Below are 23,059 nucleotides of genomic sequence, written 5' to 3' on the forward strand. Positions count from 1 at the left end.
ATGATCTCAACCCTGAAGAGAAACCGTAAGGCAGAAAGACCCACAAACAAACAAAGGCCTGGCAAAGAATCATAAAGAAGGAAATCCAGCATCTGGTGATGTCCTCGTGTTCCGAACTTCAAGCAGTCATGGTCTGCAAAGGGTTCTCCACAAAGTATTACAAATTAACACGTTATTTGTGGATGTGTTCATTTGTTCAATTACCTTTGAGCCCCTGAAATACTGGGAGTGTGTGTGAAAATGGTTGCAATTCCTAAACATTTCCAATTCATACAATAATAATAATAATAATAATAATAATATATTTTTTTAACCCTTTGAATTAAAGCTGAAAGTCTGTAATCAACTGCATCTTGGTTATTTCATTTCAAATCCATTGTGGTGGCATCCAGAGCTAAACTATGAAAATTGTGTCCAAATATTGGACCTAACTGTATATCGTGATGGATTAACCCGCCACATTTCAGAATGTATTCTGACTCAAAAAATGGTTCATATATAGCTTTGATTTTATATTTTTGGATACACTTTTAAAATGTTTATATATTTAATATATATATATATATATATATATATATATTGTCAGAATATTTTGATATTTTTTATTTAATTATATTTATTTTTATATATAATATATATTTTTTATATTTTAATATTTAGAAAAATAGTTTTAAATGTTTATTAAAAAATATTGATTTGAGGCCATAATGAGGTGTCAGTGTTAGCCGTGACATTGCCAAGCAGGATCAAGAAAATCTGGGCAAAAAAAATAAATACATTGAGAAACGCAATGATAGAAAAAGGACTTTATTGACATATAAATTGGCACAGGTACAAATAATTATTGAAACTCTGTTCGGTTTTGTGTTCAAGACTTGTTGAATCCAAAATCGCTGCTTTTACCTGACTCAGCCATATTCTTGTTATATTAAAGTCCTTCTCAGAGAACGAGACGAGCAGAGAGTGGAAGCAAAGTGACATCTTTAACGAACTCCAGTTCTGCTCGCAAGGCTTATTAACGCTGCTCTCTGAGTCACCAGGTCCCCCACCCAGCAGGTTTTGGGATACATGTAAAATCATACCTATAAACAATCACACCCATGGGTGTCAGCTCTGGATGAGCCTCTCACACCCCAATGAGACATGCTTTGTCAGGCTCACTCTGAGTTACAAGCCAAAGCTGCAGACAGTGAGGTTCCTCCCACTAAATGGGCCTTATATAAACCTTCCCATGTCTGCACTTTGGACCCTATAAGCCTGAGGGTGAGCAAGGACACTCCAGGGAGGATGAGTGGGATAAGTCATCCTGGGATCCTGCTGACCCTAGCTGTTGGCCTCGGTCTATGCAGTAAGTGAACTTTATTAACTGCTGGTGAATGGGAGAGAAAGCGAGATTATCTGTTATTGTGCTGACTGAAAGCAGGATCATTCACTCGGAAGGAAGGAAGTCTAACTGAGTAAGGATGAGGGGCACTCAATGGAGTAAGACAGAGACACGGATGGATGGATGGATGGATGGATTGACAGACAGAGAGATAGATAGATAGATAGATAGACAGACAGACCGAGAGTTAGATAGACAGACAGACAGACAGACAGATAGATAGATAGACAGACAGACAGACAGATAGATAGATAGATAGATAGATAGATAGACATACAGAAAGATAGATAGATAGACAGACAGACAGAAAGAAAGCTAGATAGATAGATAGACAGACAGACAGACAGACAGGCAGAGAGATAGATAGATAGATAGACAGACAGACAGACAGGCAGAGAGATAGATAGATAGATACAGACAGGCAGAGAGATAGACAGATAGACAGAGTTAATCCAAGTATTGCTCTCTGACAGTTAATAATACTCAGTATCAGATAGTTAATAATACTTAGAATGTTTAAGCATCCCACAGGAATACAGCTATTTGTAATGAGAATAATGTGTCACAATTAAACTTGTGCACAAATGCATTTCAGGAGGTGAGAACAAATCAGATTTGTTTTACTCTACGAGTAAACAAACCGATTCATACAGGATTTCCCAGTGGAGTCGGACAGTTATTTGGGCGTAGATTACAAGGAATTTGATTTGTTTGTGCCACCTGAACCGCATTTGTCTAGTCACAACTAGAATACCGTAATTAACATTCTGATTGCGTGTTTCTGTGTGTTTTTATAGCTTATCCTGTGTTCTAATTAGGCATGTGCACTTCGTTTCGTTCCAAATGTACATTTGTACGAATTTCATGCCATTCAGACATTCGGATGCTTACGAATGTCCGAAGTGCCTGGGTTCCAAAGTGCCGAAGTGATTTGGATTTCTGTAAAGTGGCAAAACAAGAGAGAGGGAGGGAAAATTACGTGAATGATGACAGGAATCTTGACCAATAAGCTAATTCCTTTTGTGCAATGTAATGAGTGCTTGCCCAATCCGGTTTCACTATTCCCTGTCCAATGAAATGAGCACATTTTTGTGATTTATGTTAGAGGACAGCCAATTATTATTATTATTATTGCCATTTGTATAGCGCCAACAGATTCTGAAGCGCTTTACAATATTGGTGATTTTGTTACTGACACTTGGCCAATGAAGGCACACAGAGTCATTGAGGTGGGATAGTATATAAATCAGGCTGACAGGGTGTTGGCTTGCATTCATGTGACCAGACTAGTTGTGATAGCACAAGAGACTGAGAGAGATAAATTACATTACATTTATTGTATTTTACTTGGGGAGCCACATTGCTTTTCAGTGTGTGTTCGAGAGTGGGAGAGTCAGAGAGAGAGATAGAGAGAGAGAGTGAGAGATAGAGATAAATATATATATATTTATATATATATATATATAGAGAGAGAGAGAGAGAAATAAATATATATATAGAGAGAGATCGAGATAGAGATAGAGAGAGAGATAAAAAAATATATATATAGAGAGAGAGAGAGAGAGAAAGAGACAGAGATAGCTTTGCCTTTTTCTTCTTCTGTATTTTGTTTCTTTTTTAAGGGGAGGGAGTGGGTTATTAAGTGTGTGGCTGTGTAAGCCAGGTAGTCTGATTGCCATGGTGCCTCTCTGCTGCACTGATTAATTTTTAGTTTTTTAGTTTTCTGCCATTTGATAAATTTAATAAAACAAAATAAATCTTAATGAATCCTCCTCACATTCTCCCCTCTCTCACACACTCTCACTCGCTTATTCACACACAAATTGCTTTGTCTCTGCTCTCCCTCTGCTCACTCTCTGCTCCTAAACTCTCCACAAAGATGGTGTCACATGGGTGGGATTATATAGTGTGCAGAAGTGTTGCATGCTGGTAGTGCTCCCTGATTGGCTGCACAATCTGTGCAGTGAAAATATCATCCATTTTGTAAATTGTATATAAACTAAACTAACATTATGAACTAAACCCAGACCACTTCTTTAAGATTAAGTGGTCTGGGTGCTGCTGTGGTCCACTATGCAATGTAAAACATTGCTCTTTAAGAAAAAAGCACACACATGTTTATTTTTCAAAACGAATGACATTCCAGACTGCAGAATGCCTGAAACGAATGACATGCAGAACTGCAGAATGCCAGAAATGAATTCCCGAATGCCACTTGCCCGAATGCCATGTGAACGATGCCAAATTTCTGAACCGAATGCCATTTAGCAGTTCAGAACTGCCGAATGCCTGAAATGAATGTCCAAATGCCGAATGTCTGAACCGAATGCCATTTAGCAGTTACAAGGTGCTATCGGTCTGAATTGCCGAAGCAGATACATTTTTTTACTTGCCCAATTTTCCGAACCAAATGTTTTGCCCGTGCACATACCTAGTTCTAAGTCATATAAATGACCACGTTATTTTGTTACCATTCTGTAACACTCTATTGTTTGCTTTAAGTTTATTTACAGCGCTAACACATAACATCATGCGCACAAATTCTATTAATTAAAATCCTTTTTCTACTTACAGATGATCAGTTTAAGGTTTGCAGAGACCCCAAAGTAAAATTAATAGGACCCTCAGGTGAGTGAGACAACTTAAATAAGAATGATTTATTAATGAATTTATAGAATGATAATTTATAGAATTATTGATCAAAGAGGTACCAAGGGACCTAGTGGCAATGTCTGACCCTGACAGCTCAGCATGTTCAGCTAATGAATTTCCTGTTCTGTAAATTTTACATACTCACCCTTGTAAAATGCCCCTTGGAGGGCCCGGCACTTTACTAAATTAGGAAAAATATACGCATTTATATTCCATTTTCTGACCTTTTTGAGTTGACAATGCATTGTACAGGAAAGGAAATTTGCCAGAGCAATTTCAACTAGGGTTTTTGTAATCTACAATATATAACTGTATCCAGGGGGAAATATATATATATGTCATATAATAAGGTAGTTGTTGATTTGTTTGCTCTTTTTTTCAGATGTTTTGGGGACTTTTCCTATATGTGATGGATCCCAAGGCTACTTCCAGATTTCTGGTGTTTCTACAAGTAAGTGTCCATTTCTGAGCATGTTGCTCATCATTACTCACTATTCTATGACATTGTGTCACCTAGTAGGGAGAGGAATGGACTCATTGTCATTTCCATTGTTTGCCCTGTTCATTACAGGTCCTTCTGGAGAAACTATCTTACAGTTCATGGATGGGTCCCAAGGCTCCATGAGCAGTTTATCTTCTTCTGGAATGGCCCTCGGATCAGCTGGTGGGGGAAGTAGCTCTCATTCCTCTGTCATCTCGGGCAGTTCTTCTAACACAGTTATTCGAGGCAGTTCTGGATCAGTTATTGTTGGAGCTATTGGAGGAGGAGGAGGAGGTGGTGGTGGTGGTGGAGGTAGTTCCAACTGGATGGGTTCTTCTTCTGGATCAGTTGGAGGTGGAGGATCATCTCACCAAAGCTCTGTTATACAAGGGGCAGGAAGCAATGTCCCTATACGTGTAGGAGGGGGTGGAGGTTCATTCTCTGGAGGAACAGGTGGAGGAGGAGTGTGGTCTAGTGGAGGACAAGGAGGGATGGGAGGTGTAGGAGGAGGAGGAAGTTCTTTCCAACAAAGCTCTGGGACAATACAAGGCACAGGAAGCAATATCATAATACAAGGAGGTGGAGGTTCATTCTCTGGAGGAACAGGAGGAGGTTCATTTTCTGGAGGAACAGGTGGAGGTCAAGGAGGATTTGCTGGTGGAGGAGGACAAGGAGGATTTGTTAGTGGTGGAGGAGGAAGCTCTTTTCAGCAAAGCTCTGTAATACAGGGGGCAGGAGGAGGAGGATCCTGGGCTGGTGGAGCAGGAGGAGGACAAGGAGGATTTGGTGGTGGTGGTGGTGGTGGAGGAGCAAGCTCTATAATATTTGGGGCTGGAAATGACAATCGGATTCGTGAAGGAGGAGGTGCCGGCTCATTTTCTGGAGGAACAGGTGGTGGAGGAGCCTGGGGGAGTTCTGGTGGAACAGGAGGAGGACAAGGAGCATGGGGCGGTGGAGGAGGTGGGGCTGGAGGAGGTGGAGCATTTGCGGGGGGAGCTGGAGGTGGAACTGGAGGATGGGTAAGCGGCCCAGGAGCATGGAATATTGGAGGAGGAGGTGGTGGTCCTTCACTTATATTACCAGGTATTTTGAATTTTATCTACATCGTAAATTATTTTATTTAATAAAAGCAAAAAATGTGCACAAAATAATAATGCTAGAAATGTTTTTTAAATTGTTCTCCTATCATTAAGGGAAACATAAAATGCACAGTAAATGGTAGTGCAAATTTATCGAAGGTGCAAAATGTAATAAGTACATAAATAAAGGAACACTATAGTGTCAAACAAAAACTATTCAGGTCCCCTTCCCCCCCTTAGATCGCAATTAAAAGATGATTTTACTTACATTTTCTCTGCCACAGCTGGCCCCGCCTCCATGGATGAGATCATCACACTTGATGATCTCAGCCAATGCAATGTTTTCCTATAGGAAAGCATTGGGAGCTCTATAGCTCATACGCGGCAAAACACTGCGTTGTGCCAATCAGCATCTCCTCATAGAGATTTTTCAATCAATGGATCTCTATGGGAAATGTTCAGTACCTCCATACATAGTGTGGAGACGCTGATCGTCAATGCGGCACACTGGGAGGAAGCACCTCTAATGGCCGTCTGAGTGACTGTCACCAGAGCTGTCTCAGAAAAGACAGTGTTTGCATGACAATGCCTGCAGGCACACGCTATAGACATTCAGCTGTAGTAATTCTGGTGACTATAGTGTCGCTATAATCACAATATTTTGGAACGGAGATGTCAGTTCATCAGCTTGGCATTGCAGGTATTGGTGAATGAGGCCTACTGTGATGCCGTAATGTAAAACATAGAGGAGCATTCTATATTAATACATTATATAAATTGATATATTTGCTACCTCCTGTTTTTCCCTCTGTTGGCTCCTTCTTCACATTTCTATATTTATAAACAATATGGCATGAAAATAAGTTTACTGCAAAATATATACCCACTGATTGGCACAACTTTGCACCATTTTCCAGAAACATTCGCATAGACGAGATTCACCCAAACACCCCATGGACAAATCCCAACTTGCCTGAAAGTTTTTTAGATGAATCAATTTGGACGAACCCAAAGTCTAGCTAGTAATTATTATTATTATATTATTATTATTATTATATTATTATTATATTATCATTCAGCTCGGTAGTTTGCTTTAGGCTACATCTCTTCAACTGAAAGTTGGCCATCGGTTACGGAGTTCAGGAAAGGTTGTCTAAATAAATATATGTCTTTAAAGGAACACAACCATGTATTCCTGACCCTATACTGCTAAACCCACCATTAAGGTGGCTTGTCCCCTCTTGCCCCATTTAAAACGTAATACAACTCACCTTATTTCCAGGGTCTACCGGCACTGGCCCCGCCCCCTTGGTTATATAATCAGAATTGTTGATTTTCAGCCATTGCAACGCTTTCCCATGGGGAAAGCACTGGATTGGCTAAAATCGACAAGGGGCGGGGCCAATCAGCACCTCCTCATAGATATGCATTAAATCAATGCATCTCTATGAGGAAAATTCAGCGTCCCCATGCAGAGCGTAGAGACGCTGAATGGCAGTGCTGCCTACTGTGCAGCACTGAGCCAGGAAGCACCTACAGTGGTCCATCTGAGGAGTGGCCACTTGGAGGTGTCCCTGGGGGCAATGTAAACACTGCCTTTTCTCTAAAAAGATAATGTTTATATGAGAATGCCTGAGGGCAGTGATTGTACACTGAGCTGTAGTTGTTGTGGTGACTATAGTGTCCCTTTAAGTAAATGTTGCTCAAGTTAAGACAAGCGGTTGTGACTTTGAGAGTAATATCTATTGTGGAATCTACGTTTTGTACCCTTTGCATAATCTATGGTTTAACCCAGGGGTGTCCAGATGACGTTGGACTGCATTCACCATGATTCAGAATAATGTAACAGCTCAAGGCTTAGATTGCACAGCCTGGGTTAGCATACGTGTTCTCACAGATTCACACACCATCTCCATGTATGTATTAATGTAACCCTAATTATTATAGGAGGGATTAATCCGGCGGACGTGCCAGTCTCCAAAGGATGCAGTAAAGATGCCATGTCAGGTAAGCAAGGCATTCTGGGTAATCGCTAAACACTCACATCTGGACATGACTTACATATAAGGAAACACGTCCATATTCACATGTATAAAGCAAATGGGAAGATTGGCAAGGTGAATCGGCAGATTCACAGGATTCCAGGGTTAACAGGCAGATTGTCAGGATTCCAGGGTGAATTGGCAGATTGTCAGGATTCCAGGGTGAATTGGCAGATTCTCAGGATTTCAGGGTGAATTGGCAGATTCTCAGGATTTGAGGGAAAATAGGCAGGCAGATTCTCAGGATTTCCGGGTGAAATGGCAGATTCTCAGGATTCCAGGGTAAACAGGCAGATTGTCAGGATTCCAGGGTGAATTGGCAGATTCTCAGGATTTCAGGGTGAATTGGCAGATTCTCAGGATTTGAGGGAGAATAGGCAGGCAGAGTCTCAGGATTTCAGGGTGAAATGGCAGATTCTCAGGATTCCAGGGTAAACAGGCAGATTGTCAGGATTCCAGGGTGAATTGGCAGATTGTCAGGATTCCAGGGTAAACAGGCAGATTGTCAGGATTCCAGGGTGAATTGGCAGATTGTCAGGATTCCAGGGTAAACAGGCAGATTGTCAGGATTCCAGGGTGAATTAGCAGATTGTCAGGATTCCAGGGTGAATTGGCAGATTGTCAGGATTCCAGGGTGAATTGGCAGATTCTCAGGATTCCAGGGCGAATTGGCAGATTCTCAGGATTTGAGGGAGAATAGGCAGGCAGAGTCTCAGGATTTCAGGGTGAAATGGCAGATTCTCAGGATTCCAGGGTAAACAGGCAGATTGTCAGGATTCCAGGGTGAATTGGCAGATTGTCAGGATTCCAGGGTAAACAGGCAGATTGTCAGGATTCCAGGGTGAATTGGCAGATTGTCAGGATTCCAGGGTGAATTGGCAGATTCTCAGGATTCCAGGGTGAATAGGCAGATTCTCAGTGTGAACCGACCGGTTCTCATGGTAACTGAGCATATTGTGACGGTGAATTGGCAGGTTTGTTAAGGTTTCTCCTTGTGAAATAGCAAACAGACAGAGTCTTAGAATAAACAAGTGGATTCTCAGGATAAACAGTATGATTATTGGGATAAACCTAAGGAATTGTTCTTTGGACAGGCAGATTATTGCAGTTAATGGGCCAATTCTTACCCTGAACAAGCAGCTTAGTCTAGAGTTGATCACATCATATGATAATTTGGTAATATTTGACCCTGACTGTTAATGCTGGGTTTTTCTGACGTCCCTGCTGGAATGCAGGCGATTTGTTCAAAGTTACACATTTTATTTGAACATACAGACTTTTTAAGCCCTCTTCAATATTATGATGTTTGTCGAGTCGATGTTTACTAGATTTGTGCAAAAATGTATTTGTTGCAGTTCATGTGAATCAAATTCCTTGTAAACCAAACCTGAATGAATGAATCGATCCTGGTCTGTAGAAACCTCCACAGTTGATCGCAGGTAGATCGATTTGCTCGAGTGTGGATTAAAAGGAATTCAATTCGGACACAAATACATTTTTAACAATGCTAATGTTACGCTTTAAAACATGCACATATTTTTATCATGAGGTCCTTTATAAATATTGCATTACATGGATTAATGTCTGTAGAACTGCGTCGTTCCACATCTCTCATTTTACATTGTTTTTACTCAGTGATTTTTGGAGCAACCAATTCTAACCCAAGCAGACCAGGTGGAGGTGGCACTGGAGGTGGAATTTCCCAGATTTCCCAATCTCAAAGTCTAGGCTTAAATTCCGGAGGAAGTTCACATGTTGTATCAGGTGGTGGTTCTTCTGTAAATTCGGTCATCTTTGGAGCAGCCATCAACCAACCTGTGAGAGGTGGTTCAGTTGCTACTGGTGGAGGTGGAAGTGTAGGAGGAGGTTCTTCTGGAGGATCCTGGTCTTCTGGTGGAACTGGAGGGTCTTCGGGAGGATCCTGGTCTTCTGGTGGAACTGGAGGGTCTTCGGGAGGAACCTGGTCTTCTGGTGGAACTGGAGGGTCTTCTGGTGAGTATCAACTGAATACGTCAACTTTAGTATCCATGGAGATTAGGATTAATGTAGTAACCAGGTAATATGGGATCCAACGCCCATGCATGATTTCATCAGCACAGAACAAAATACACGGTATGGATCATAAAATGTCACAACCGATTTAATATTTCAATGTTTACTTAGCTGGTCTGATCAGACAGGACTTTATTCACTAAACTTTACATTGTAGTGCAATGAAAACCGCATTGCATAATTGGCAGAAAAAAGCCGATCAGAAAAGGCTCACAGCTTGGTTTTTATAGCCCACATTTTGCAATGTAGTTTTCTGCTCACTTTGAATCATGTTCAATGAATGTGTCGCAGTGCTATGTATATATTTCTCTATTATATACATTATTTTTAATAGCTTAACAAACATAACCTCCAACAAAGTAACACCTTAGGGCTACTAAACTGGTTCATGGATTGCAGGCTAAAACTTATAAGGAAAGGTTAAAGGATCTTAAAGGGACACTATAGTCACCCAGACCACTTCAGCTCAATGAAGTGGTCTGGGTGCCAGCTCCCTCAGGTTTTACCCCTTCACATGTAAACATAGCGGTTTCAGAGAAACTGCTATGTTTACATAGCAGGGTTAATCCAACCTCTAGTGGCTGTCTCCTGACAGCCGCTAGAGGCGCTTCTGGGATGTTGAATGCAAAATTTGCATCCAGTGTGCAGAACGTCCATAGGAAAGCATTGAGAAATGCTTTCTTATGGACTGTTAGAATGCGTGCGTGGCTCTTGCCGCGCACGCGCATTCTGCTCCACCCAGGAGCTGACCTTGGCGGGGGAGGAAAGGTCACCAGCGCCGAGGGAGTCCGGCGCTGTATTAAGGTAAGCTGCGGAAGGGGTTTTAACCCCTTTAGCCACGGTAGGGGGACCTTGAGGGTGAGGGTCCCCCAAGGAGGACATAGTGTCAGGAAAACGGGTTTGTTTTCCTGACACTATAGTGATCCTTTGACATGTATAGGGAATCAACAGAGTAAAGGAAGAGACTATATTTAACCCCTTAAGGACCAAACTTCTGGAATAAAAGGGGAAAATGACATGTCAGACATGTCATGTGTCCTTAAGGGGTTAAAAGAAGAAAAACTACCACAACAAGAGGACATAGTCTTAAATTAGAGGGGCAAAGGTTTAAAAATAATATCAGGAAGTATTACTTTACTGAGAGAGGTAGAGGTTAACACAGTAAAGGAGTTTGAGCATGCGTGTGATAGACATAAGGCTATCCTAACTATAAGATAAGGCCAGGGACTAATGAAAGTATTTAGAAAACTGGGCAGACTAGATGGGCCGAATGGTTCTTATCTGCCGTCACATTCTATGTTTCTATGTTTTACCATGGTTAAAAAAAAAAAAAGAAAAAATTAACGAAAACAACAGAACTCTAAATCCCATGTGATATACCATCCTGCAGTCAATTGAGCACTGGGGGAGAGATACACGGTAAGTCCTCCTCATGTAGCAGGCAGAGACAGATCGTTACTGGTGGTCTCCTTGGATAGATAGTGTTAAGATGTATCTCTGTATTAATACTGGAGCCACTGAGACCTGCCCATGGGTGTGCACTTGGACACATTGTGTAACACGTCATCTTGTATTTACAGGATCTTCACACTCAGGGATGAAATTTCCAAATTCTGGGCGCTAGAATGACTCGAGAACCTCCATCCATGTGTTACAGTATTTTCCTCAGTCTGGGGCTTAACGTGTCTGAAAACCAGGTTTTTTGCTGGTTAGGTCGACATTTGCCATGTTAATATTTTTTTCTTTTGGCATGTATAACTGCGTCTATATTCAACCAACTTTTGTACACAAACAAGTACACACAGAATAAATTGTATATATTTATTTTTGTATCAAATCTCCCTGTTTCAGCCATTTCCTGGCTGGAGAGAATGAAGTCCATTTAATTAGCCGTGCGCCGCGCTCTCTGCACCAGTCTGCACTTTGTCCTCAGCTGCAGGATTGCAAACACTGCTGACCCCTGACCTTTCGTTTGACCCCCCCCCCCTTAATTAGCTCCTAAGAGAGCATCATGTGTTATATAGTTTGTTTTTGTATTTGTATTTTTGCAAAAAGTATGTAAAGCCTGATGTTCAAACCTTTTGTTGAGAGATAAACAATAAAAATTTAAACGGATGGTGTTGTTCGGTAGAGTGTTAGCATTTCCTTTAACAGTTTAAAATATACAACAGATTGATGACACATTTAAAGACTTCGCTTATAAGGTAGGACATCAAAATCCTTTAATTCATTGCTGCTCCTTCCCTGACATCATCGCTTCAGTGAATGAAAATATCATGTGCCTCGGTCAGTTTACTCCCAATATTTTCCATACGTTTGCTAGATTTTGTCCCATTTAGACACCAGCTCTTTCAAAGTAACAATGTTGACTGTTCGGATTTTCAACCACAATGAAAGAAAAGTCCATAACCAACCAACACAAGACTTTAACAGATATTTCACGTAGAACCATAATATTGATAGACATCATTCACAATAATGTTTATGGTTATGCATTAATGAAAAATGGCCTTAGAATATGGATTTAGCTCCATTTTCAGAGAGGAAATTCTTAAGGTTAAAGAACATATTACCCAGGATTCTAGATTATTGAGCAGATATTTAGATGAATAAACTGATCCTCAGTTTGAATGGGCAGATTCCTGCAGTCTCAGGTCAAAGTCTCACTGTAAATATGCAGATTCCGAACGTCTTTCAAGGTCAGGGTGGGTTCTGGTGAAGCCAGTGAGCATTCTCGGGGGGAGGGGGGGGGGCGGGCAGAGATTTTCAGGGTCACAGAAATCACAACAGATTTCATACACTAAAAGGTGTGGCATTTAAACGTTGCCAATTGGGTGGCACATTCGCTGGGTCAAGTAAAAAGGAAAATCAGAGCACGAACGTTAAGAACAACAAAAAAAGTATTCTTCAGGTAAAAACTGTCCTACGTCATTGTGAATGCTTAAATTAGAGGGACAAAGGTTTAAAAATAATATCAGGAAGTATTACTTTAATGAGAGGGTAGTGGATGCCTGGAATAGCCTTCCAGCTGAAGTGGTAGAGGTTAACACAGTAAAGGAGTTTAAGCATGCGTGGGATAGGCATAAGGCTATCCTAACTATAAGATAATGCCAGGGACTAATGAAAGTATTTAGAAAATTGGGCAGACTAGATGGGCCGAATGGTTCTGATCTGCCGTCACATTCGATGTTTCTATGTTTCTAACTCCAATTCTGCCTGGGTACTCAATACAATTATCACTCATGTTGTCAATGAAACTTGTAAAGCAGAAAAATAAACGTGAAATACGCTATATAATATGGTGTAGAGTATCCAGGAGCTAGTTAGTAAATAGGATAGATAATAAATAGTGTAAAAACTGAAAATTATTAAAAATGTAAAACACTTCAAGGGACACTATAGTCACCTGAACAACTTTAGCTTAATGAAGCAGTTTTGGTGTATAGAACATGCCCCTGCAGCCTCACTGCTCAATCCTCTGCCATTTAGGAGTTAAATCCCTTTGTTTATGAACCCTAGTCACACCTCCCTGCATGTGCCTTGCACAGCCTTCCATAAACACTTCCTGTAAAGAGAGCCCTGTTTAGGCTTTCTTTATTGCAAGTTCTGTTTAATTAAGATTTTCTTATCCCCTGCTATGTTAATTGCTTGCTAGGCTCTGCAAGAGCCTCCTGTATGTGATTAAAGTTCAATTTAGAGATTGAGATACAATTATTTAAGGTAAATTACATCTGTTTGAAAGTGAAACCAGGTTTTTTTTTTTCATGCAGGCTCTGTCAATCATAGCCGGGGAGGTGTGGCTAGGGCTGCATAAACAGAAACAAAGTGATTTAACTCCTAAATGACAGTGAATTGAGCAGTGAAATTGCAGGGGAATGATCTATACACTAAAACGGCTTCATTTAGCTAAAGTAATTTAGGTGACTATAATGTTCCTTTCAGTATCCAGATGAAATAAAATGAATATATATGGTGCAGGTTTCCCTAACCCGGATTGTGGACGCAACACAGTGTAAATGGTACCAATACCAAATGATATACTTTAATAAGAATAAAAGATCAAATAATGGCCATATGAAAATAAAGCATATCAGTACATGGAACTGGTTGCTACAGAGCAATATATGAAAATATCGCTACATCACTAACAAGTGAGAGCAACAACTGGAAATAAAGTTTAACCAGTTTATTCATAAAATATAAAAATGAGGATCAAAAAGAAAGCACAGTATAGTAACCAGTGTATAGGAAATGAAGATTGCAAGGAAGCCTTGAGCCCAGACCGGGATGGATGAGGATGGTGTTGGTAAGTTAGTCTTCTGTATCCCGACTGCCGGTGAGGACGGCGTGCTTGTCACAGTGCGTTCCACTCTGGACCTCACTCCGAGGGGTAAGCGCTGCTCTCACGGGATGATAGTTGTGACAGGTCCGGAATCCAAAATGGACGGTGATGCTTGCAACTCGATCCTGGCTGGCAATAATTGTGTTACATCCGATCCTACGATTGTCTGTCTAACGCGTTTCATAGGGATGTAGCCCTACTTCATCAGAGACTGAATGACTTGTACGGCATGAGGGAGTTCTTATATACACATCTACCAAATTACCAATTAGTCACATATGTTCGTGGAAAAATAAAAATGAAACAACATACAATGAGGCATCTTACATAAAACAGCAAACAGCATTTGACACAGTAATATAGCGTTTCAAAAAAATTTATGTGTTTTCTTGATTCTTCTATAAGGAATCGTTACTGACATTGTGGTATCATGCATGTCTTAAAATCGTAACATTAAGGTCTGATATACTTAAACATCTTATAGTTTGATGGCACATAGTAACTATTAGTGACCATGATTCACTACAGTTATAGATCTCAGCTTATCTTAATATGGATACATCACATTAAGCTACAGAAAAAGAAAGAAAAAAGAGGTTTGGTATATGTGGCAGAACACGTTCTTACATATAGTTTGACAATGCAATACATGTAAACATTACTCTGCATACTGTACAGATATTCTAAAGTTGCGGACACTAAAATAAATTGGTATTATGACCATAATTCACCCCTTAAGGACACAGCTTCAAAAGCATTTTACTATTTTATTGCACCGACACATATTATATACCGTTTTTTAAAGGACAAAAAGAGCTTTAAATTGATGTAACATATACATATATAAATGCTTATTTATTATAAAAAAATGCCCAAAAATGTAAAAATATTGTTTTTTTTCTTCAGTTTTTGCAATAGTAATGTGTGCCTAATTAGTGCAGGTTAAGGAAAGTAATTAAAAATAAATTCATTTAGTTGTTCTGATTTACAGAATATATAATGTGTCTGGGATTTTAAGTTTTTTTTGGTAGTTACAGGTCACAAAGCACAAGGAGTAAAATAAACTTTTAATGTGGAGTGATTTTAGAATTTGGTATGTTTGTCTTGTAAGCCTAATAGCCATAAAAGAAAACAAAATTGCCACACAAAAGTATATATTTATATGAAGCAGACATCACAGACTATTTAACTAACATTATTTTGACACTTTTAACGTAGCCATTTCACCGCTAATCCCTGCTAAATATTGGACAAAATTTTTGTTTTTTTTTGTTTTTTGACACGCAAAATTATAACAAACAACTTCTCATGTGTATTTCGTAAAGTTAGTGTGTGCTATTCCTGTACAAAACCTAATTTTTTGTTCAGCTACATTTGCTGAGTACAACGATACCCCTAGTGTATGTCTTTGGCACTATTTCGTGAAGCTATAGCGCCATATAGGAGACCTGTCCTTTTCGGTATTTACAGCAGAATTCTGAGAGACGGATTTGATGGGCCTATGTTTCAATTTGGGGTATTATAGCAGTTTGACTGTTGGAAAAAACCCACAAAGGCCTACCATTTGTAAAAGTAGACACTCCAGGGTATCTCATATGGTGCATATTGTGCCTTAACATGCCCCCATTTTTTCACCAATGTATGTCAAAGTTTGTGGTAAAAAATTATTTTGGGCATTTTTTACATCCACATTACATTTTTGCTAGGCATTGTGTATATTTGACATGTGCCACCATGATTAAAGCCCCAATATTATGCTCAGCTAAGTCTTCTGAGTAAAATGACACCCCCATTGTATATCTTTGGCACTATTTCGTGAAGGTACAGCGCCATATAGGAGACCTGTCCATTTCAGTATTTACAGTAGAATTTTGAGAGACGGATTTGATGGGCCTATGTTTCAATTTGGGCCACTATAGCAGTTTGACGGTTCGAAAACCCCCCACAAAGGCCTACCATTTGTAAAAGTAGACACTCCAGGGTATTTCAAAAGGTATATTCTAAACCTTAGTGTAGGATAATTTCTTTGTTAGTTTGTACCAAGTCTAGTTGCAATTAGCATTTTTTCTGCCTTTTTGACACACACTTGGAGATGTTACTGTATATTTTGCAATCCTTATGTGCTACGGCAGTATAACACCTATTATGTTGCTCAGCTATGTCATCTTAGTACAACAATACCCCCATGTGTACCTTTTTCAGGGATATGGGGAAGTTGAAGGGGCACATTGGAGATTAAGCCATATCAGTTTTTTTCAAACTTTAAAATTGCACATGGACCCAGCATCAAAATTCAGAGCCTCTTAGTAGACTGATAATTCACACCACCCCACAAAGGCCTACTATTTTTTTAAAGAAGATATTAATCACCGTATTAACCTGCATCAAACTCTGGGGCACTGCCTGTCTGCTGATAGAATTCATAACTTCCTAAGCATTTTTTACTTTTTACACAAGAACTTTAACATAATGTTATAAAAAAAAAAAATCTATTTTTTTAACAATCTTTTCACCCCTAGCGTAACAATAAACTCCCCAACTTCCTATGAATTACCACGCACCCTAATTAACTAACTAAAATTAGAAAAATAAAAATAATCAGTCAGAGGTAAGAATTTTAGTAGCCTCCTTGGCTACTAAAGCAACTTTAAAATGGAAGAACTAAATAATAACAAAAAAAAAAAAAAAATATATTATACAATGTGCAACTTATTCTCCCTGGGTGTGAAACTCTTTAAAACAGTTGACAATGCAAAGGCCGGGCTGAGAGGGGCAATCAGGGCAGTAAAAGCTGGTTTCCGTCCTTACGCCCCTCTGATAGCACAACCTGCACCTTTCCTGGGGTGTCTTCTTTTTGGGGGTTGGTGGTATCCGGAAACAGAAGTGACCTGTCACAACCATTCTGCTGCTAGGCCCAGCTGATGGTTCCCCACTGTGGCACTCAGTGAGCAGCCCAGAAATAAGCTGAAACTGGAAATCCAGAAATGTGGATTTAAGGTCAGCATTTGCCTTTTTGTACAGAATAAAGGCATTGTGATTCGCCATTTGCATAAGGTAAATGCCAAGCTTTTTGTACCATGCCCTGGTCTTCCTCAGTATTAAATAGGGCTGCAGCAGTTGGTCGGACAGGTCAACTCCCCCATGTGCTTGTTGTACTGCCTAATGCAGACTGGCACCCGTCTAATTTCTTGTCTGCCACGAACTGCGACTCTTCGAGTGTGCTCCGTATGCATGGATGTTAGCATGAACACCTCCTTCTTATCTTTGAATTTGAGAGCCAGCAGTTCGTCCTGGCAGAGAGCAGCCGTTTCCCCCCTCTTGAGCTTTTTTTGTGCCAGGGCTTTTGGGAAAGCGACACGTGTCTTTCGGCTAGTGCCGCAGGCCACAGTTTCGAAGCAATAAAGCATCCTAAGAAGAGGGATGCTATTATAGTAATTGTCTATAAATAAATGATACCCCTTATTTAGCAATGGGTTAATTAGATCCCATACAATTTTTCCACTCGTCCCACTGAAATCCGGGCAACATGGGGGATCCAAGTGGCTGCTGTCTTTACCTTCGTAAACACGGAAGGTGTAAATATACCCACTGGCACTTTCACAAAGTTTATACAACTTTATCCCATACCGGGATCTTTTGGCCGGGATATATTGTTTAAACCCCAGTCTGCCCTTATATTTCATAAGAGACTCGTCTACACAAATATTTTTTTGTGGGGTGTACAATGAGCCAAACTGTCTGTTGAAGTGGGAAATAAGGGGGCGAAGCTTATAGAGCTGATCGTATTGAGGATTATCTCTTGGGGGGCACTTCGAATTGTCGCTGAGGTGTAAAAAGCGAAGCATTGCTTCATATCTGGACCTGTTCATGGTCCGGGAGTAAATAGGGGTGCTGCATACAGGATTTTTGGACCAGTACATCCTGATGCTGTTTTTTTTTTTTTAATAATGCCCATTAGCATTGTTAGTGCCCAAAAATTGTTTAATTCTGGCACACTTGTCGGGTACCAACTCCCTTGCCTGGCGATGAGACTCTGATCATTAAGTGTCAGGTACTGCACAGCATAAAGGTTGGTCTGGGTGACCATTTCCCCTAAAATATCATCCCCCAAGAATAGCTGCATGAAATCCAGTGCACTGTAGTTGGTGACGTCCAACTGGATTCCAGGACTGCCAGTAAACAGTGGGATGTCAGGCGTGAAATCATTTAGGGGTTCCCAGTCACCAGCGTCATGAGCCAGGTCAGGGGACTCGGCGCTTAAAACAGAGGGCCCTGCAGTATCTGGCACAGTCTCATCACCAGTCTCAGAGGCAGTGTCTGTGGCGTCAGAGTCGGCTGCTAGTATATCATAAGCCTCCTCAGCAGTGTACCTTCTAGACATTATGAAGGTGTAACTTTAACAAACTTTTTTTTAAATTGTTTTTTTAAATCTTTTTTTTATAGTTTTTTTTAAACTTTTAAAAACTTTTCAGAACTTTTCAGAAAGTTTCTAAACTTTTCGTCTCTAACTAGCCTAACACTCAATTTCCCAAATTCCCACTAAAGTCCACCCACTTCAGCTAACTAAGGAATTAACGTTAAATTAATTAAATAACAAAATAAATAAAATTAACCTTTAAGGGTTAAAAAAAAATCAAAATTAACCCTTGAGGGTAGAAAAAAAATTAGATCACAGTTAAATACTGTGATCAGTAAACTGATCACTGCAGGCAGTGATCAAAAGGGCAGGGAAATGGTTAAAACTGTTTTAAAAGTTATACAATTACTTTTAAAACACAGATACAGTTAAATCTAAAATGACACACAATGTTTCAGCACCGATCCGTCTCTCTCCACTTCTCAAACCACACAGAGGTGGAGGGAGGAGGATCAGGAATCCCAGCAGCACTGTGATCGCTGTGACTGGCTGTCACAGCGATCACATGTGCTGGGACAGCTCTATAGGCACCCAGCAACAGCGTGATCGCGGCGATCTGGCACCCCGACTGGGTACCTCCGTTGAAGGATGCTCCTAGCGCTTCCTGAGGACTCCAAGCACTGCAGCAGACACCACAACCACCGAATCAGAGAAGCATACGAATGCTCTCAAGCATATGAATGCTGTAAACAGCTGAACAGGAAAAGCATACAATCAGCTTACACTCCTGGCAATCAGCATACAATCCAATTCCCCCAATAACGAGACGAAACTTCGTTTTGAGGTCAAGCAGAATCTCACTGTACTGGCACATACAGCCTCTTTTATTCCCAATCCGCAAACATAGTACAGCCCACAGGCTTTTGAAATACAACCAATCAATCCGTACAATACACACAGACACTCACACACAAAATCCTCCCCTCTGGAAAATACAGTTTTATAAAACATATCACAGGGACCCCAAAACATGCAAGAACCCCATATAAAGTATCAGAACCGGGGGATCTGGGTGAACCACATATCCAAAATTCACCCAGATCCGTTCAGTAGTTTGGAAGATACAATTTAATGCAGATTCCGCAGAACATATACAGGCTATATGAAAAATAATTACTGTATAATATGCCCCCTGTTGTATAGTTTAAAACTACTGCACGATGTCTTTGTGCGCCAAATACTGTTGAGATGGCACCGTGTAGAAAAGTCCAAACAGTGTCTGTGAGTTAAAATGGCCGCCATCCATTGTTCTCACCATGTGCCTCTGATACATGAAATGGTGGCCACCCAGTAACTCCACAGCAGGGGTGGACTGAGAACCCTCAGGGCCCCCGGGCAAAATAAATCAAGGGCCCCTTACAGGCCCCACCTATACTCCGCAGCAAGCGCCACCCATGTCCCGCCTCCATGCACCGCCTCCAGCCACACCCTACACAATCTTTAGACACAAGGAACAAAAGTGCAATAATACCTTCAAGGCCCCAGTAGAGACTACAATTGAGGGCTAATGGGCCATGGAGGGGGGTCTTTCTAGCAGAGGCTATCTCAGTGTCCCTGCTGGAAACAGTCGCCTCCAGGCCCCAGTAGAGACTACAATTGAGGGCTAATGGGCCATTGAGGGGGGGAGCATTCTAGCAGAGGCTATCTCAGTGTCCTTTAGAGAGTGTGCTAGAAAGAATTTCCTCCAGGTCCCATTAGAGACTACAATGGAGTCTAATGGGGCCTGGAGGGGGGTCTCCAACACTCTGGTTCCTATTCACAATATAGCAACACAACATAGCTCGCTGATACCTAGGCCAAGTTGGCTCCTCTTACCTTAATTACTGTTGCTGGCTGGCAGTCTGTGGGCTTGCTGGAAGGCTGTGGGCTTACTGGCTGCGGCTGGCAGGCTGTGGGCTTGCTGGCTACTGCCAGCAGGCTGTGAGCTTGCTGGCTACTGCCAGCAGGCTGTGGGCTTGCTGGCTGCGACTGGCAGGCTGTGGGCTTGCTGGCTGCGACTGGCAGGCTGTGGGCTTGCTGGCTGTGGCTTGCTGGCTGGCAGGCTGTGGCTTGCTGGCTGCGGTTGGCAGGCTGTGGGCTTGCTGGCTGTAAGCCTAACTGGTGGCCTGTGGGCTGGCTGGCTGGCAACTGGCCAGCCTGTGGGCTGGCTGGCTGGCTGGCCTGTGGGCTGGCTGGCTTGCTGGCTACTGGGGCACTTGTAGATTATTTAAAGAAATAATCCATGCACAATAACCACTACTGCTCTGTGTAGTCGTTATGGTGCCAGGAGGGCCGGGCCCCCCTCCCAGAGTAAGTAGTCAAACCGTTTAAGAACAGTTTGACAACTTACCTGGGGTCTGCTGGGGTATGAGGCTGTAGTAGGGTATAGGAGCAGTGGTGCAATGTGTAAGGGGTGCAGTGTGTGTGAAAGGTTCAGTGTGTGTGAGTGGGTGTAGTGTGTGAATGTGTAGGGTGTGTGGGGCAATGTGTATATGAGGGGGCTGTGTATGTGTGTGGCAATGTGTGTAAATGTGTATGGTGTGTGTGGGGGCAGTGTGTGTGTGTATGGGGTGCTGTGTGTGTATGGGTGGGCAGTGTATGTGTGTGTGAGGCAATGTGTGTAAATGTGTATGGTGTGTGGGGGCAGTGTGTTTATGGGGCTAGAGTTCACTCTCACCACTGCGACCACCAGGAATCCCTGGTGGTCACAGTGTTGAGAGTGAACTCTAGCCCGTAGTTCCAGGGCTAGAGTTTACTCTCGCAAGAGCCGTAACGCTGCCGTGGTAACCACGGCAACGATCTTTGCTCGCGCAAGAAGGACCTAGAGGAGCTGCAGGCGGAGCTCCCGGGTCCTCTCTTCCTTCCTCCCCTGCCGGCTGCCCGCACGGTGCCTGCGGACAGGGGAGGGGGCAATTACCCTCCTCTTACTCCCCCCTCACCCTCTTCTTACCCCCCCTCACCCTCTTCTTACTCACTCTCTTCTTACCCCCCTTCTTACTCTCCCCCTCCCTCTCTTTTTAACCCCCCCTCCCACTCTCTTTTTAACCCCCCCTCCCACTCTCTTTTTAACCCCCCCACCCCACTCTCTTTTTAACCCCCCCTCCCACTCTCCTTTTAACCCCCTCCCCTGTAGCGTGGCCGAGCTGCTGTGCGGTCCGCGGTGCCCAGCCGGAGTGATAGGAAGGTGCACACTGAGTGTGCACCTTCCTGTCAGTCCGGCCGGGTACAGGAAACAGAAACTCCTGTTGCGCGCGGAACAGAAGTTTCTGTTTCCTGTACCCGGCCGGACTGACAGGAAGGTGCACACTGAGCACCTTCCTATCACTCTGGCCGGGCAACGCGGACCGCACAGCTAGAGGGGAGGGGAGGTGAGAAGCTGCAGCCGCCTGAGGCTCTTAAGAAAGCGCTCAGGCGGCTGCAGCATTTAAAGGGGCGTCCGGGCCCCCTGATGGCAGGCCCGCCCCTCCCGGCCAGGCCCTCGGACCATGTCCGAAGTGCCCGACCGGTCAGTCCGCCCCTGCTCCACAGTATGTCCCCAGATGGTTCTTAAAGGGCCAGCAGCAGCATAATAAAATACAATATGCCCAAATCAGTTCCTAGAAGGGCAATACATCCTAGGGCCATAGTCACAGGGTAAGAGGCTGTCAAGCAGTCCTCTCCAGGCACAAGTGGCGGGGCTGGTTCCGCCACACTAGGGTATTGAGAGAAAATATCCATTTGTCCTCTGTCTGATGAAGATTCTTATCCAATGAACGTTAACTTTCTCTATTGGTAAAAAGGTTAACCCTGTTGGATCTCCACAATGTGCTTCTTTAAAATGTTTGGATACATTGTGTGTAGGTAATCCTCTTTTTATATTTCAAATATGTTCAGCAATTCTTAGTTTCAAAGGTCTTTTTGTGCGCCCAACATATTGCTTGGGGCATGGGCATGTAATCAGATATATTACTCCTGATGGGTTACAGTTCATATTCGTTCTTAATTTGTATTCTTTGCTGTCATACAGAGATATGAATTTGGTACTGTGACGGACCGCTGGCACTCCAACCGAGTACCTCCGCCAACCGATGCTCCTAGTGCTTGCCAAGGACTCCAAGCACTCCAACCGACACCATCAGCACTGCAGACCCCACTTCCAGCGATGTAGCTGCGCCGGGGTTTCGCCGTTCTTCACCCACCCTGGACCCAAGGCCAGGATCCAGCTTCCAGTGGGCAGACTGTGACGGTACAATCCGTTACTCCGTCAAGCATTCCCTTCTTCCCATAAAATAAAATCACCAAGTAATCCAGAGTAATAACTTGCTGGTATCGCCAAATAATCCACACATGAGCCAAGGCTTAATGCTGGAACAAGACTGACTTTTAATGACACACACTCTGCTTTTATGCAATTCTCCCCTGCAAGAGAGACGCCCACAGACAATTATGAATTACCCAATCACACAATGGTTACATCCCACACATCTCCTCCCCTTAGCCTGAGAGGTAACCCAATTATACGTACAGTTTAAAACAAACATACTTTTTACCTAACATTCATAACTCTAAAACCATACATCACATTCACATAAAAATTACACATTCACAATCAATCCATTCAGGGGAACAACATATTAAAAAATGGCATGAAT

The 23,059-nt window shown here is 42.2% G+C and overlaps 1 protein-coding gene across 2 annotated transcripts; it reads left to right on the forward strand.

The window, feature by feature from the left end:
* The first annotated feature begins 1,225 nt into the window (after positions 1 to 1,225).
* LOC134572191 (uncharacterized) lies at positions 1,226 to 11,801 on the forward strand. 2 transcript variants are annotated; one of them, XM_063431003.1, is made up of 8 exons: positions 1,226 to 1,348; positions 3,959 to 4,012; positions 4,419 to 4,487; positions 4,608 to 5,156; positions 5,259 to 5,600; positions 7,544 to 7,603; positions 9,274 to 9,630; positions 11,271 to 11,801. In XM_063431003.1, the coding sequence occupies exons 1-8, from the start codon at positions 1,288 to 1,290 to the stop codon at positions 11,312 to 11,314; spliced, it is 1,536 nt and encodes a 511-aa protein (XP_063287073.1). In that variant the 5' UTR covers positions 1,226 to 1,287; the 3' UTR covers positions 11,315 to 11,801. The 2 variants fall into 2 exon arrangements, with proteins under 2 accessions (XP_063287073.1, XP_063287071.1); XM_063431001.1 differs by having other exon boundaries at positions 4,608 to 5,600.
* The last annotated feature ends 11,258 nt before the right edge of the window (positions 11,802 to 23,059 follow it).

This window comes from Pelobates fuscus, chromosome 9 (assembly GCF_036172605.1).
Source record: "Pelobates fuscus isolate aPelFus1 chromosome 9, aPelFus1.pri, whole genome shotgun sequence".
NCBI lineage: Eukaryota > Metazoa > Chordata > Amphibia > Anura > Pelobatidae > Pelobates > Pelobates fuscus.